Source organism: Acanthaster planci, linkage group LG14 (genome assembly GCF_054643075.1).
Source record: "Acanthaster planci isolate LZ-2023a linkage group LG14, COTS_SCS, whole genome shotgun sequence".
NCBI lineage: Eukaryota > Metazoa > Echinodermata > Asteroidea > Valvatida > Acanthasteridae > Acanthaster > Acanthaster planci.
In genome coordinates this window covers 2,343,550-2,355,180 of record NC_141790.1, presented here as the reverse complement: position 1 = coordinate 2,355,180, position 11,631 = coordinate 2,343,550, and the positions used below count along the sequence as shown (strand labels likewise).

At 42.3% G+C, this 11,631-nt stretch overlaps 1 protein-coding gene across 1 annotated transcript; it reads right to left on the bottom strand.

Moving 5' to 3' along the window:
- Positions 1-1,555: 1,555 nt before the first annotated feature.
- On the bottom strand, positions 1,556-10,904 carry cops6 (COP9 signalosome subunit 6). The gene is made up of 8 exons (XM_022247563.2): positions 10,689-10,904; positions 7,620-7,751; positions 6,701-6,789; positions 6,252-6,314; positions 5,497-5,662; positions 4,750-4,943; positions 3,491-3,559; positions 1,556-2,904 (listed from the first exon to the last, which is right to left on the bottom strand). Exons 1-8 carry the CDS (start codon positions 10,870-10,872, stop codon positions 2,833-2,835), a joined length of 969 nt encoding a protein of 322 aa, XP_022103255.2. The 5' UTR covers positions 10,873-10,904; the 3' UTR covers positions 1,556-2,832.
- Between the last annotated feature and the right edge of the window lie 727 nt (positions 10,905-11,631).

Here is an 11,631-nt window from a genome sequence, read left to right as displayed (position 1 = left end):
TGCACACAGTTGAGAGCGATTTGTTAGGAGTATGTGGAAACATCAAACCCTACCAATTTTCATTTACAAGTACATGTCCAAAGTGATACAACCTTGCTTTACAGTACAGTGCCAATTAAAATTTTTGCCCACTTGAATAAAATGGATGAACCGGTACATGTGCCAGTGAAGGTAACAGTGTTGACAGAAATTCCTTATGAAACCTCTCAGCCAACCATTGGCAAAGACTGGGTTAGATTCTCATCTTGCAACATCATCTTCCATCCATTCCAAACACAAGTCGTTACACACTACATGTATGTAATAACTATTCAAATTTCCATGTCAAATTCAAAGAGCTTGCATGTGGCTTCATGGCACATCATCCCACACTAAACCAAGAGATGCTGCATTCAATCCAGGCCAGAGTTCTGAAACTTTACAATGCCTCAAATTACATGTATGTTTCACATGCATGCCTCTCAGGTGAAACATAGAACGTACATAAAGATGTGGTTTAGAATTTTTGATAATGTTTCCTGCCATCTCAGATATCTTTAGCCAAGTAACAGATGGATTGGTGCACTAAGCCAGAGTTGCGGTTTCCTAAGAAATGGCATGGAAATTTAGTTTGAACTGGTGTGGCCAACATGTAACAGCTCATGAAAAGAAATGTTAACTTATTTTACTGTAATGTAAGGTTCCCTTCTTTTTCACTGAAAACCAACAGTTTTTCCAACGAACACAGTTCTAACCACACTGTATTGGTTATATTGAACGAATGGCATGCACTGGCACATTTGCCATACCTACAAGTGCATCTGGCAGAGGGGCAACACGCAGTGAGTGGTATCAACCTTAACTGAGAGCAGAAAAGTGCCGTGGACACATTTATGATGCACCTTGTGCAGCTTAACCCTCCTATGCTGAAGTCACTCTTTGGGTCACTTGGTAAACACCTCAAAGAAGCACAACTGTGTCATGTTGTGCATTGCACCAACATGCAAGAGAGTGACCTTGGGCACTTGTGCATATTTGTGCTGTAAAACCAAAGGAGGGTTAATGGGAAAAGCATTTGGCGGCATTTACAGGATGATAAAGAGTGAAGAAGACAATGAAGAATTGCTCACTTTTGGAGGAGGAGGAAAACCCTTGACAAATGTTTCAGGGGAAACCCACGGACTCAGGTAGGGACTGAAAACCCGATCCACATGTGGACCGCCCCGGATTCGAACCTAGGCCCCCAGAGGTGCAAGTCAAGGAAAGAAACGCTATGCCAACATAACTCCCCTTGTAGTTAGAAAAAACACACAGTGTGTGACACAGTGATTAGACTAGCCGCCTTGAGCACGAATTTCATAGTCATTTGTGAACAAGCAAAGTGCAGTTCTCACCAAAGGAGTCTCTGTTGCTAAAAAAAGTGCGCTCTCTGTTGGTTGCGCTCGGGGCTCATAGCGCCTTTAATCTATCAGCATGTATCGATAACACATCCAGCATGACCAGCAGTGAGTGTTCCGCAAAGATTTCATCCAACTATGAACTTTCCGCTATTCAGAAAGCTGGACAACTGAAAATGTATATATCAGCCCTTGTCACATTCATTTAATGTGTCAGAAATAGGAGCAAACTGGTTGAACCACACACAAATGTGATTTATGCTCAACAGAGGACAGTTAGATGTCCAATACACAGAAGGATCATAACTGAGCAATAAGTTGATTCAAATAACACCACGGAATTACATGTCCTACCATAAAGTGATATCAATTTGTTAGAAGTGCCGGTTACTGGATATGGTATATTGAGTGACACTTTCAAACTTTGCTTTCATCTCTGACTTGTGGTCATTTGGAAGTCTTCAGTTTTGAAACCAAAAATTTGAATGCCGGCATTACGGAATTGGATGTTCTCATAAGGAGTCTTGAGTCAGGTCAAGAGTAATTCCAAGTGAAAAACCATGAACCTGGACTCCAACGCCAGTTGATAATGCCAAGGACCGAAAGCTTGACTCGGTGCTCAAAAATGCCTGCAACTACGATGCAAGTAATGGTTATTGTTTCTTGAGGGATTTGACACACCAGATTTTTGTATAAGGAGAGAGTGGTAAAGAGTTGAACCCAATCTCAGGGGTGAGATTTCTCAGCTTTTTAGCTGATTTCAGCTTTTTTTGTTTGGGATTTTAGCTTTTTTTCCTCACTGGCCGTGTACTGGCTGTGGCTGTGTTTTACTAGCTTCTTTATGCCTTTTTTCAGCTGTTTTCAGCTATTTTTATCATTGGTCAATCTCACCCCTCCAATCTATGGGATTTCTCATTGAATTTATGAATTTACAGCTTAGCTTCCCGACCCTTGCAAGTGATGCAAGAAAGGTCACAGACAATGCGAAAACTGACACTCAAAAGTTACAAACACAGTGTTGTGTGCAAACATGCACACTGTATACAACTAATCATTGCTGATGCAGCCACATTTCAATAGCCGAATCAATGCAAAATCTGACACTATATTCCAGAGTAGGGCTGTGTTAAATTATCAACATAAACAACTCTGGGCACCAGACATGAACTCATTGCTGGTACTGGTAACAGAGTACCAATGGTGTACATAATGATGATTCCATGGTCTTAGATACTGCTGACTTGACATCACCGGTCAGCACAATCTGGTGGCACAATACACACCTTCTTTGTGTCTTGCCATTTTATGGAAACCAGCCTTTACTACGAGTACGTAGGCTCTATGGGATAGATGATTCACCAATGAAGCACACACTGCTATCCCAACGAGGCAGGACCCCTGTTTTCTGTTACAAGCTTGTGCGCGTTTATGTACATACAGTATGTGGCTCATCCTGTCAGAAGAATAGCCCCCTCATGCGCCGACCCATGCCTTGCCTGTCGTACAGCACGTTGAATTTGTTGACAAACTACAAATGAAATGAAACAAAACAGATTCTTCGAAGTGATGCAGGAAAACAACATCAGTATGGCAGTCAAATCCACCTCTGAGTGTCTGAGCTGAGTCCCTAGAGTCCTTATTCAAGAATGAGTCTCGGTTGTTGAGACACCAGCCACACGCCAAAATCTGAATCTGTGGCTATACTCTGGTGTCAATACCTGGGAGATGCAGTCTGTCAGATTAGAGTAGCCACCCGACAGTCATTCGTGTGGGTGTAAACTCCAATAAATGAACTTATGAATTTTTAAAGAATTTTGACAACAGAAAAAAATGAAAAGTCACCCGGCCCAGCAGAATCAAAATGGATAAATGGGCCCGGCGTGAAGTGGGTTAACAGAGTCCAATTCTCACTGGAACCAAATACTGCTCCCACTGTGAATGCCTAAATGCACATGGGTGAAATTTTCTTGCATGTGCGAGTTACATCTAGAACAGCCTTTTTAAACTGAGAACATGTTAGAAACACTGTTACTTGCTGTGTGGGGGGAAATAAAAACAAGTCATCATGAGTTTTAGAGGCCCTCTGTTATGTCAAATCGTGCTGATATTCTCACCTGGTTAATTGTGTTACATCCCTTGGTAATGGTGCCAAGTAAGCCATCAGGGGATACGTCATTGCATTGCTGAAAGGAAAAAAAAGTCACACAGTTAACATGGAGATCAGCAGCCAGGTGGCCAACAGAATTTTATATGCCAGCATGCCTGCTAGGAATGATTGGGTTGGTTAACCACTTTGCACCAGGAGCATTTATGAATATTGATGATGCTGGGATGGGATGAGCGTTGCAGCGGTACTGTGTGGCTCATGGTTGTGGTGTAAGAGCGCTTTTGTCCCCGGTGGTAGTCCGCTCGCGTTAAATGCCCCGAAACTGTGGTGGTATACTGTTTCAAAACAAGGCTAGATTATCTTGACTATTGAGAGTGAACAAGTGTTAGTAATGCCCAGCAGCCTGGTCTTTTGTTACGAGTACGGTCTTTTGTTATAAGACCCAGTTCCCTTTGTCCGATTTCGGGGACCCCGGCCACGCATATAAAGAATACCTGTCCGGTACGGGCAACCCTGGCGGCAAGTGGTTAAGCTGCACAGACTTTTCAGAAAGTTAAGTACTGGTGGGAACCAGGACTAGAGTGCAAACTTCAGCCTTCTTTTCCAGTATGCAACCAACGTTTTTTTTTGTTGCACAACTGCTGATGGACGGTGGTGACGGAAGGCAGTATGTTGTGCAAAATTGTGCATACCGGTAGGCAGAAACCATGATTTAGCGTAAAAAAAATTATGCTAATGACCGTCCACAACGGCAGTGGTACCCTATCAGAAGAATTAAAAACATGCGAAGGCATATCCACACTTACTTCAGCAGTCCTCCAGCCACACTATCCATGTGATACCTAATGCGACTGCTGATTTGCCTGAATGTGCAGTCTCAACCTGGCATCTTTGAAAAAAATATTGCTCAGGTTTCTGCAGGGTTTCTGCTCTCGGAGTAAACAATTCCATAGCATACAATTGTGGTTTACATTTTTCAATGCACGGAATTGTTACCACTTCTCTGTGTACACAGAGCTTTATTATGAGCCAGCCATCTTGTTTTGTGCCATTGAAAGCAATGTAACCAAACTGGGGCAGGGAAAAAAAAGGTCTGCTTCGCTTCATCAACTTGTAAAGTTGTATCACTTTTGTAATTTGGTATACAGGGGCAAGACATATATGGCAGCGTCACGATAAAGGTCAATACATGTGGATTTCAAGACTACTATTTGCTTGACCCTGTCGCCTGGGTCCTTTGCCACAACCCTCATCTGAGCAGCTTACATTATAGAAGTCCGTGTCGAATCTCTCGGAGCTGAGGACCGGCAGCATGTGGCACAGGCTGTAGGCGTCGCGGAGTATCTCGTGGTTGTGCGGGACCTCCCCGGCCTGGACCGCCTTGATGTAGTCCAGAATGAGCTTGACGCGGCTGTGCAGCATCTTGATGGCGCTGTGCTGTGCCGTGAGCTGTTCTTGAACTGTGGGGGGGGGAGAAGGAAGATTTGGCCAGTCAAAAAAAATCCCAAGTTGGTGGACATTTTTTTGGATGTGGTTGGGACAAAATTTGGCACATCTGGGCAACAAGCATGGTGATTTTTTTAAAAATGTTTTTAGATACACATACCTGTTACGTGATACAAAACATGTATCCATTTGCTGTACGACATCTTTGCTTCTAAAAATGGTAATTAATTGCAGCAGCTTGTGACGAATGGTCGTTGGCCAGTCTTCAAAATGCCGAGTCATTTTCATGTCAAATGATTCAACGACCAACTGTGCTTAAAATACAGTGCACAGCAGGTGGTGAAATCTGCCAGACTTTGTTGTAAGGTGACTGTCAGTTCACAGTGGGAGTATAACAGGGCCCATGAAAAAATCTACCATTAGATTTTGTGAAGGATGATGGGGGGGCCTTAGGAAAGTAGACTAGACTGGCTGGGGTGGGGTAATTCTAGAACACTGCAAATCCACCTGTTCCAAATGGAATCCCCACTACATCACTCTTGCTGCATTTGAAGTGTTTCATTTTACCTGAGGAGTTTTCAGCTGTTTCATTGGTCGTGACCCGGGCCACGTGATCCACGCCGATTCTCTCGGCCTCCTCCGTAGCCAGTGTGTAGGGGAGCTCGACAAAAAGCATTGTGGCTTCCCCATTGACAAGGTCAATCACTGACTCGTAGATGCTGATGGGTAGTTGCTGCAATAAATGGTGCGAAGTGCATTCATACATTCTAAATTCATGCTTGGGAAAAGTGGTCTATGGATTGACATTGTTAAAATGTCTCTGTTGGAAACTGTCCTTAATGTGCATATATACATGTAGATTCAGCAAGAAATCTGTTTCTTGCATGGGACATCATCAGCTGTTGATCTCCAATTATAACCAAGCAGGCAGTGTCTACTATCAGTATTTTTGGTGGGTTGATCACGTCTTTGAAAAAAACTTATGGTCCAAACAAGATATCCTGGCAGTGACAAGTAGTGCTCATGAAGTGTACTCAGTACAGGGTTGAACTTGAGTATAAGACATGCCCCTTGAAACACTTTGTAATGCAGTCTTCTGTATCTCTGTCAGCTCTAATATAGATCTGGTCAGCCAGTATGACTTGGCACAAAACACTGTTTAGTTGAACTCCACGGTGGTTAAGGAAAGTTTTAAGAGTACACAGCTGTGTACAGCTGGCCTTTGTAGGCATAGTGAGGATGTCTGGGGTAAATTAACTTTAAGGAGGGCATATGAGGCCAACAACACACAATGGTACAGCAAATAACGATCCAGTACTTACATCCGTGTGTCTCGCCAACGGATTCAACTTCAGAAAAATGGGGCTCTCATTGATTGCACAAATCTAAAAAGAGATAACATAAAAGTTGCAGGTCATGACCACTGTCCATCAGATAAACTAGTCTACAGGACATTGTAATTGCTGATAGTTGATTGCCGTCTGCTTTGACAGATGTTTCCCTCGTGATACATCAAGATCACTTCTCAATAAAGCTTCATCTAATGAAACTCGTCAGCTACATGTACGTGTACATGTACGTGTACGTGTATCATTTCGGGAGATAACATTTCTAAATGGGAGTGAACAGAAATGGTGTGTTTTATGATATAATCGGTGAAAGGCTAACCCTACCATCAATACCATTTGCTGTTCACATGTATGCAATAATTGCAGTGTATTTGCCAACTAAAATACAGGTAAGATTTTAAGACAGATGAGAATCACCTAACCTGTTTGTGCACTTTGATATCCAAGGCATCGCATGGTCCCCCGGTGGTGTACCAGCCAAGAAAGTCAAGATCGCTGAACACTTGCTTAACTGCAGAATATGCGAGACACAATATTCCACCGTCAGAAAGACTAGACATGATCTAAGGTGTACTGTGCAGTCTGATGCATTCAACTCAGTGTGTGGGGTAATTTGGCAGACTCTGTACTCCATCTCTGCCTCTTGTGTTGCAGTGCCTTGTTAAACTTGGGTGAGACACTTGGTCATTTAACCCTAACCCCCCAAGGGTTGCTGGCCCTAACCTTCCCCAGTCACACAAAGTTACACACCCATACGGGACTTTGTGCACAGAGGCTGTTGGACTTTGTTTTTCTGAGGTATGCCAAACCCAATGCAAAATCCAGCTGTTATGGGCCTACCAGCCCTATCCCCACAGAATGAAACACTTTACTACTGTTTAGTTCTGTGTGGTTGGGGAAGGTTAGGGTTAAGAAGCCCCAGAATTAAGATCCAGAATCCCAGATCAAGAGGATAGTCTATGAAGGAATGGTTCATTGGTCAATCTGCAATGAAACTGCCGGCAGCTTAGACAAGTCTTAAGAGGGGTTTCCTGCTAGTTCTTGCACAATAAACAGGATAACAATAATGTACATTTACCAGTGACACCTTAAGATGAAATATGATTACACTGGAGTCAAAATGTATACAACAAAGATATCTTACTGGCAGAAAGTGAAAGGTCTAAAATAATTGAAATTTGGATGGTTGTAAAAATGTAAAGGGACGGCTTTTATTTGCTTTTGTCATTCTCTTGTGATAAGTGAGTTTTAAGAATTCTTTGTTTTGTATTCCCAAAGCAATAAAACCGTTCTACGGTCAACCAGTGAGAACTAGTTTAGCACTAGATATTATGGTCTTACATTGCTCTTCCTTGGTGTTGTAGTACTCTCGGTCCACAATGATGTCGCCACACACTAAATCAAAGAGCAACTCAAAGGAATTGAACACCTCAATGTTTCGTCCCTGCTGCTTGCCAATGATAGCACCTAAAACTGTGGGCCAATAATTATGGGAATGAAAAAGAGGGTTATATTTTCTACAATACTTCATCTTTCAGAACCTTTAATTTGACTACAATCTTTTTTTATTTCTTACATGGTTATGTTTAAATGGAGTGTCTCCTGCCACAATTTAGCAAATTTAAGAGATGACCAATACTTCTTGCCGGGTTGAAAACTTCTCATCCTTTCTAAATTTTTTTAATGAGTAATTTACTTTTTGAATCATTGTAAGATTTCTGTTACTTTTCATTTGAATCTGCTTGAAACAAGCCTCAATAGTGCAACTTTTCTCATTTAAAACAAAAGAAAATTCTCCCTTCCTTTTCATGAATTTTGCATTTGAATATTCAAATTCATAAAACAATATTCGAATATTTGATAATCAATCAAATATTGGAATACTCAGCACAGCCCTATCCATAACCCAACAAAATGTTCAATTGCCTGGAAAATTCCCATGTGGTACCAGTAATGCTGGTTTCACCATTTTTATAAATATTCCTGTTTTTGTATATACGCATGCAGTATAAACAGGGTACACTGTACATTGCATGCACGAGGGATACCTGTATGAAAAACAAATGCCACTGTATAATTTACGTGTAGCTCTATATCATTACACAAAAATGAATAATAATTTACCACCTCTCTCTCTCTCTCTCTCTCTCTTTCTGACAAGACATTCAAGATTTAAGGATCTCATAATACAGTGTATTGTCTCCTAGACTATACAGATGAATAAAGAAATTGACTGGAGGGGGATTTGAACCTGTGACGTGTGGAACACCGCACTGATGCTCTACCAAGTTACCAAAATGAACTATCCACCCCTGTATTGATGGCTCTTCCCATTATTTCATAATCTCTGTGCACAGTGGTGCAGGGGTACTAGTCTGAAGCCATGTAACCTGAAACACCATATAGCCAGGGATCAGGCCCCAATTATACACAGTGCAGCCTGGGAAGTAGTGGGGCATGTGGCCAAGTGGTTAGCATCTGTGGTTTCCAATCACTGGGTTGGAGGTTTGGATTCAGCTGCTGGCTGGATATTGCTCTTGGCAAGCCACTTCACCCCTGCTTGCCTCTCTCCACCCAGGAGTATAAATGAGAACCAGCATAAGGTGGGGAAGCAACCTGCGATGGACTGGTATCCCATCCAGGGGGAATAGAAATATTCTCAGTTGTTTAATGCCAAGAAACCAGATACAAACACCTGCCTGACGAGGCAAGTTGGCTTGGACCAGATAAGACTTGCCAACCTGGAAAGTGGTGAACAGTGATCACTCGGGGAAGATGTGGCTACATGTAATTTCCCAGACTAATGTCCAAGCCCCCATAAATGGGGCCCAGGAATTGGACTGCCTTTGTATCCTGGGCCTGATTTGCAGACTATGGAGTAACAAAGTGTGAAGTCACTTTGAACCAGGAAGTGCTAATGCTAATGCCTTTTACACTCATAATTGTGTGACGTATTCACTTCGGTATCCATGTGGAACACATAATATAAAGACCTTACTTGCCCAGCAAAACTCAACCTGCATGAATCTGGGTTATCTCATACCCAGGACAATCAATAATACCCAGGTCAATTAGTACCAGAGTCAGCTTGAACACAGTCAACTCGGACCTTGGGCAATTGTAAATTAGCCACCTTTACGACCTTGTACATGTACAAATAGCAGCTTATGTAATATACAGTGACAAGAGAGTTTCTGATTAGAAGGGAATTTCTCTCTTTCTTTCTCATAGAAGTGTAATACATGGGCTGAAAGAGACTTTCCAGTAGTTGGAGGTCACAAATCAATTTGCAAATGGATTTTTTTCACACACACAAAAAATCTCTAGCAGCTGTTTGCTGCCATCTTGCCTCCTCATGGAGCTTGAACTGTACCATTTAGGTGTGGATATGCTGTGCTATAAATTAAATACTTTTTAAGAGAGTAAAAATAAATGTAGCAGAAACAACATCATGGATTTTACTTAACACAGTTATTCAACTTATTGTCAAAATACGAGGGACAATATTCAATATTAAGAAAAACACAATATATAGTAAATTTAAAGGAAAAAGCATTGCATCTTTATCATACATGTATAATATCACCACCCCTCTAGCATAATGGTATGGTCCCAGTTGCCCCAGAGGCATCATGGTAGCTGATTTCTGAGCTGTTTGAAGGAGGCGATTCAGCCAAATTAAGACGGTAATTTTCATGAGTCTAAACTGTTGAAGTTTAGGCAAAATATCCAATCGACAAACACGTTACGGTCGAGTACCACTTCTTTTATTTTTAACACGTTTTGAGGGTGTTAACGCTGTGTTGACAGTGTGTTGACGGTCCATTGATGGTAATTAGTATGACTGATTCCAACTGAATCCTAAAGTGGACACAATAGTTTCAGGACTGTTTTGGGGGTAAAATCTAGCCCAGGTGGACTCCCTGACTGTGCTACATTACGAAAGGATGAAATGAAGACAACGTCCAGCCTGGGCTATATGTAGGTGAAATCCAATATAGGCCTACATGTAGGCCTATAAATCCTCAGTAAGGATTTTAATTGGGGGTTATGACTCCAAGCTTTAAAGGATTCTCGGACTCTACTATGGCCTGACTATGTCTATCATATCTTTGATGTCCAAATGTAATAAGAGGCGACTCGGGAACACAGGGAAAGAGTTCCATAGGCTTAGTACTAGTACTGTGGTATACCGTTTATTCGGAGTAGGAGTGTGAGTTGTTGAGGGTACAAGTTGACCACAGGCCTAAATGAATTGACCCGACATGCCCAACTAATGACTTGGCCTAACCAGCACTTGTAAGATGACGATGATGATGAGAAGGCCAAGTATTAGTAACTACTGCAAGTACATGTACAGTGCAAAATACGACACTGCCGAAGCGATATGCCCTGGCATGCCTGGCTAACCTTGGGTCGGTTTTCCCTCCTGTGCCCGAATTCTAGTCCAATGTTCGGATATATTCATGATGACTAGTGGATGTAGAGCCACAGAAACACTCCCAGTCGTTCCGCTGGATGCCATGACGGAATTACTGCCGCTTTCATCGCCGCTTGTCGACGGAGTTTCATCCACCTCCATCTTGGTCGCCATCTTGATTTAGACCAATTAGTTTGTTTGTGGCCTGCGTAACTCATTTCTCGGGTGAGGAAAGGTTGTGGTAAGGCTTAGTTCTTCAGAACGCGACTGTGCCTGTACTTGGGCCGGCTACTACAGAGTAATCAATATTCAGTTTTGGATATCAACAAGGAGATTTATTAATAATTAGATCACAGGGTCGTTGTTCAGTGCGGCATGCGTAGTGCTGGCCTATCGCACATCGTCTATAAGCCCGGCGTGCGAAACATCTGTTCTAATCATCGGTTGCTGTGTGGAGCATGGAGCCTTTTTGATAGCTCAATGAAGGGAGTGATCTGATCACTCTCTCGTCCTGGTTCTGTTGAGGATGCTCCTCCTCCATTATGCCCAAGTCGCTGCTAAATGGACGTCCATGCCCCCAGGCTCTCCCATTTGAAATTTTGAAATAAACGGAGTACAGTTAATTTGCTTTAATGCCCCCTTGAAAAAAAGTGTGCACCCAGCCCCCTTCAGAAATGTTTACCCCTTTTTTGACTAGGAGGGGTGGGCTATTGAATCATCCCCCTCTTTTTCAATTAAGGCGAAGGAATTAAGGAATTGCCAACAACCGAAATGTACTATATATACCACTCAAAAAAGGAGAAGCATCTTCTGTTCTGATGTAAGATTCTGCAGAAATGCAGTAGGCCTACATAATCTATGTACATCTGTATCATGTATACCTCCCCTATACAGTGTCATATGGTAACCCCCCCCCCCCTTGCTTTTGAAATT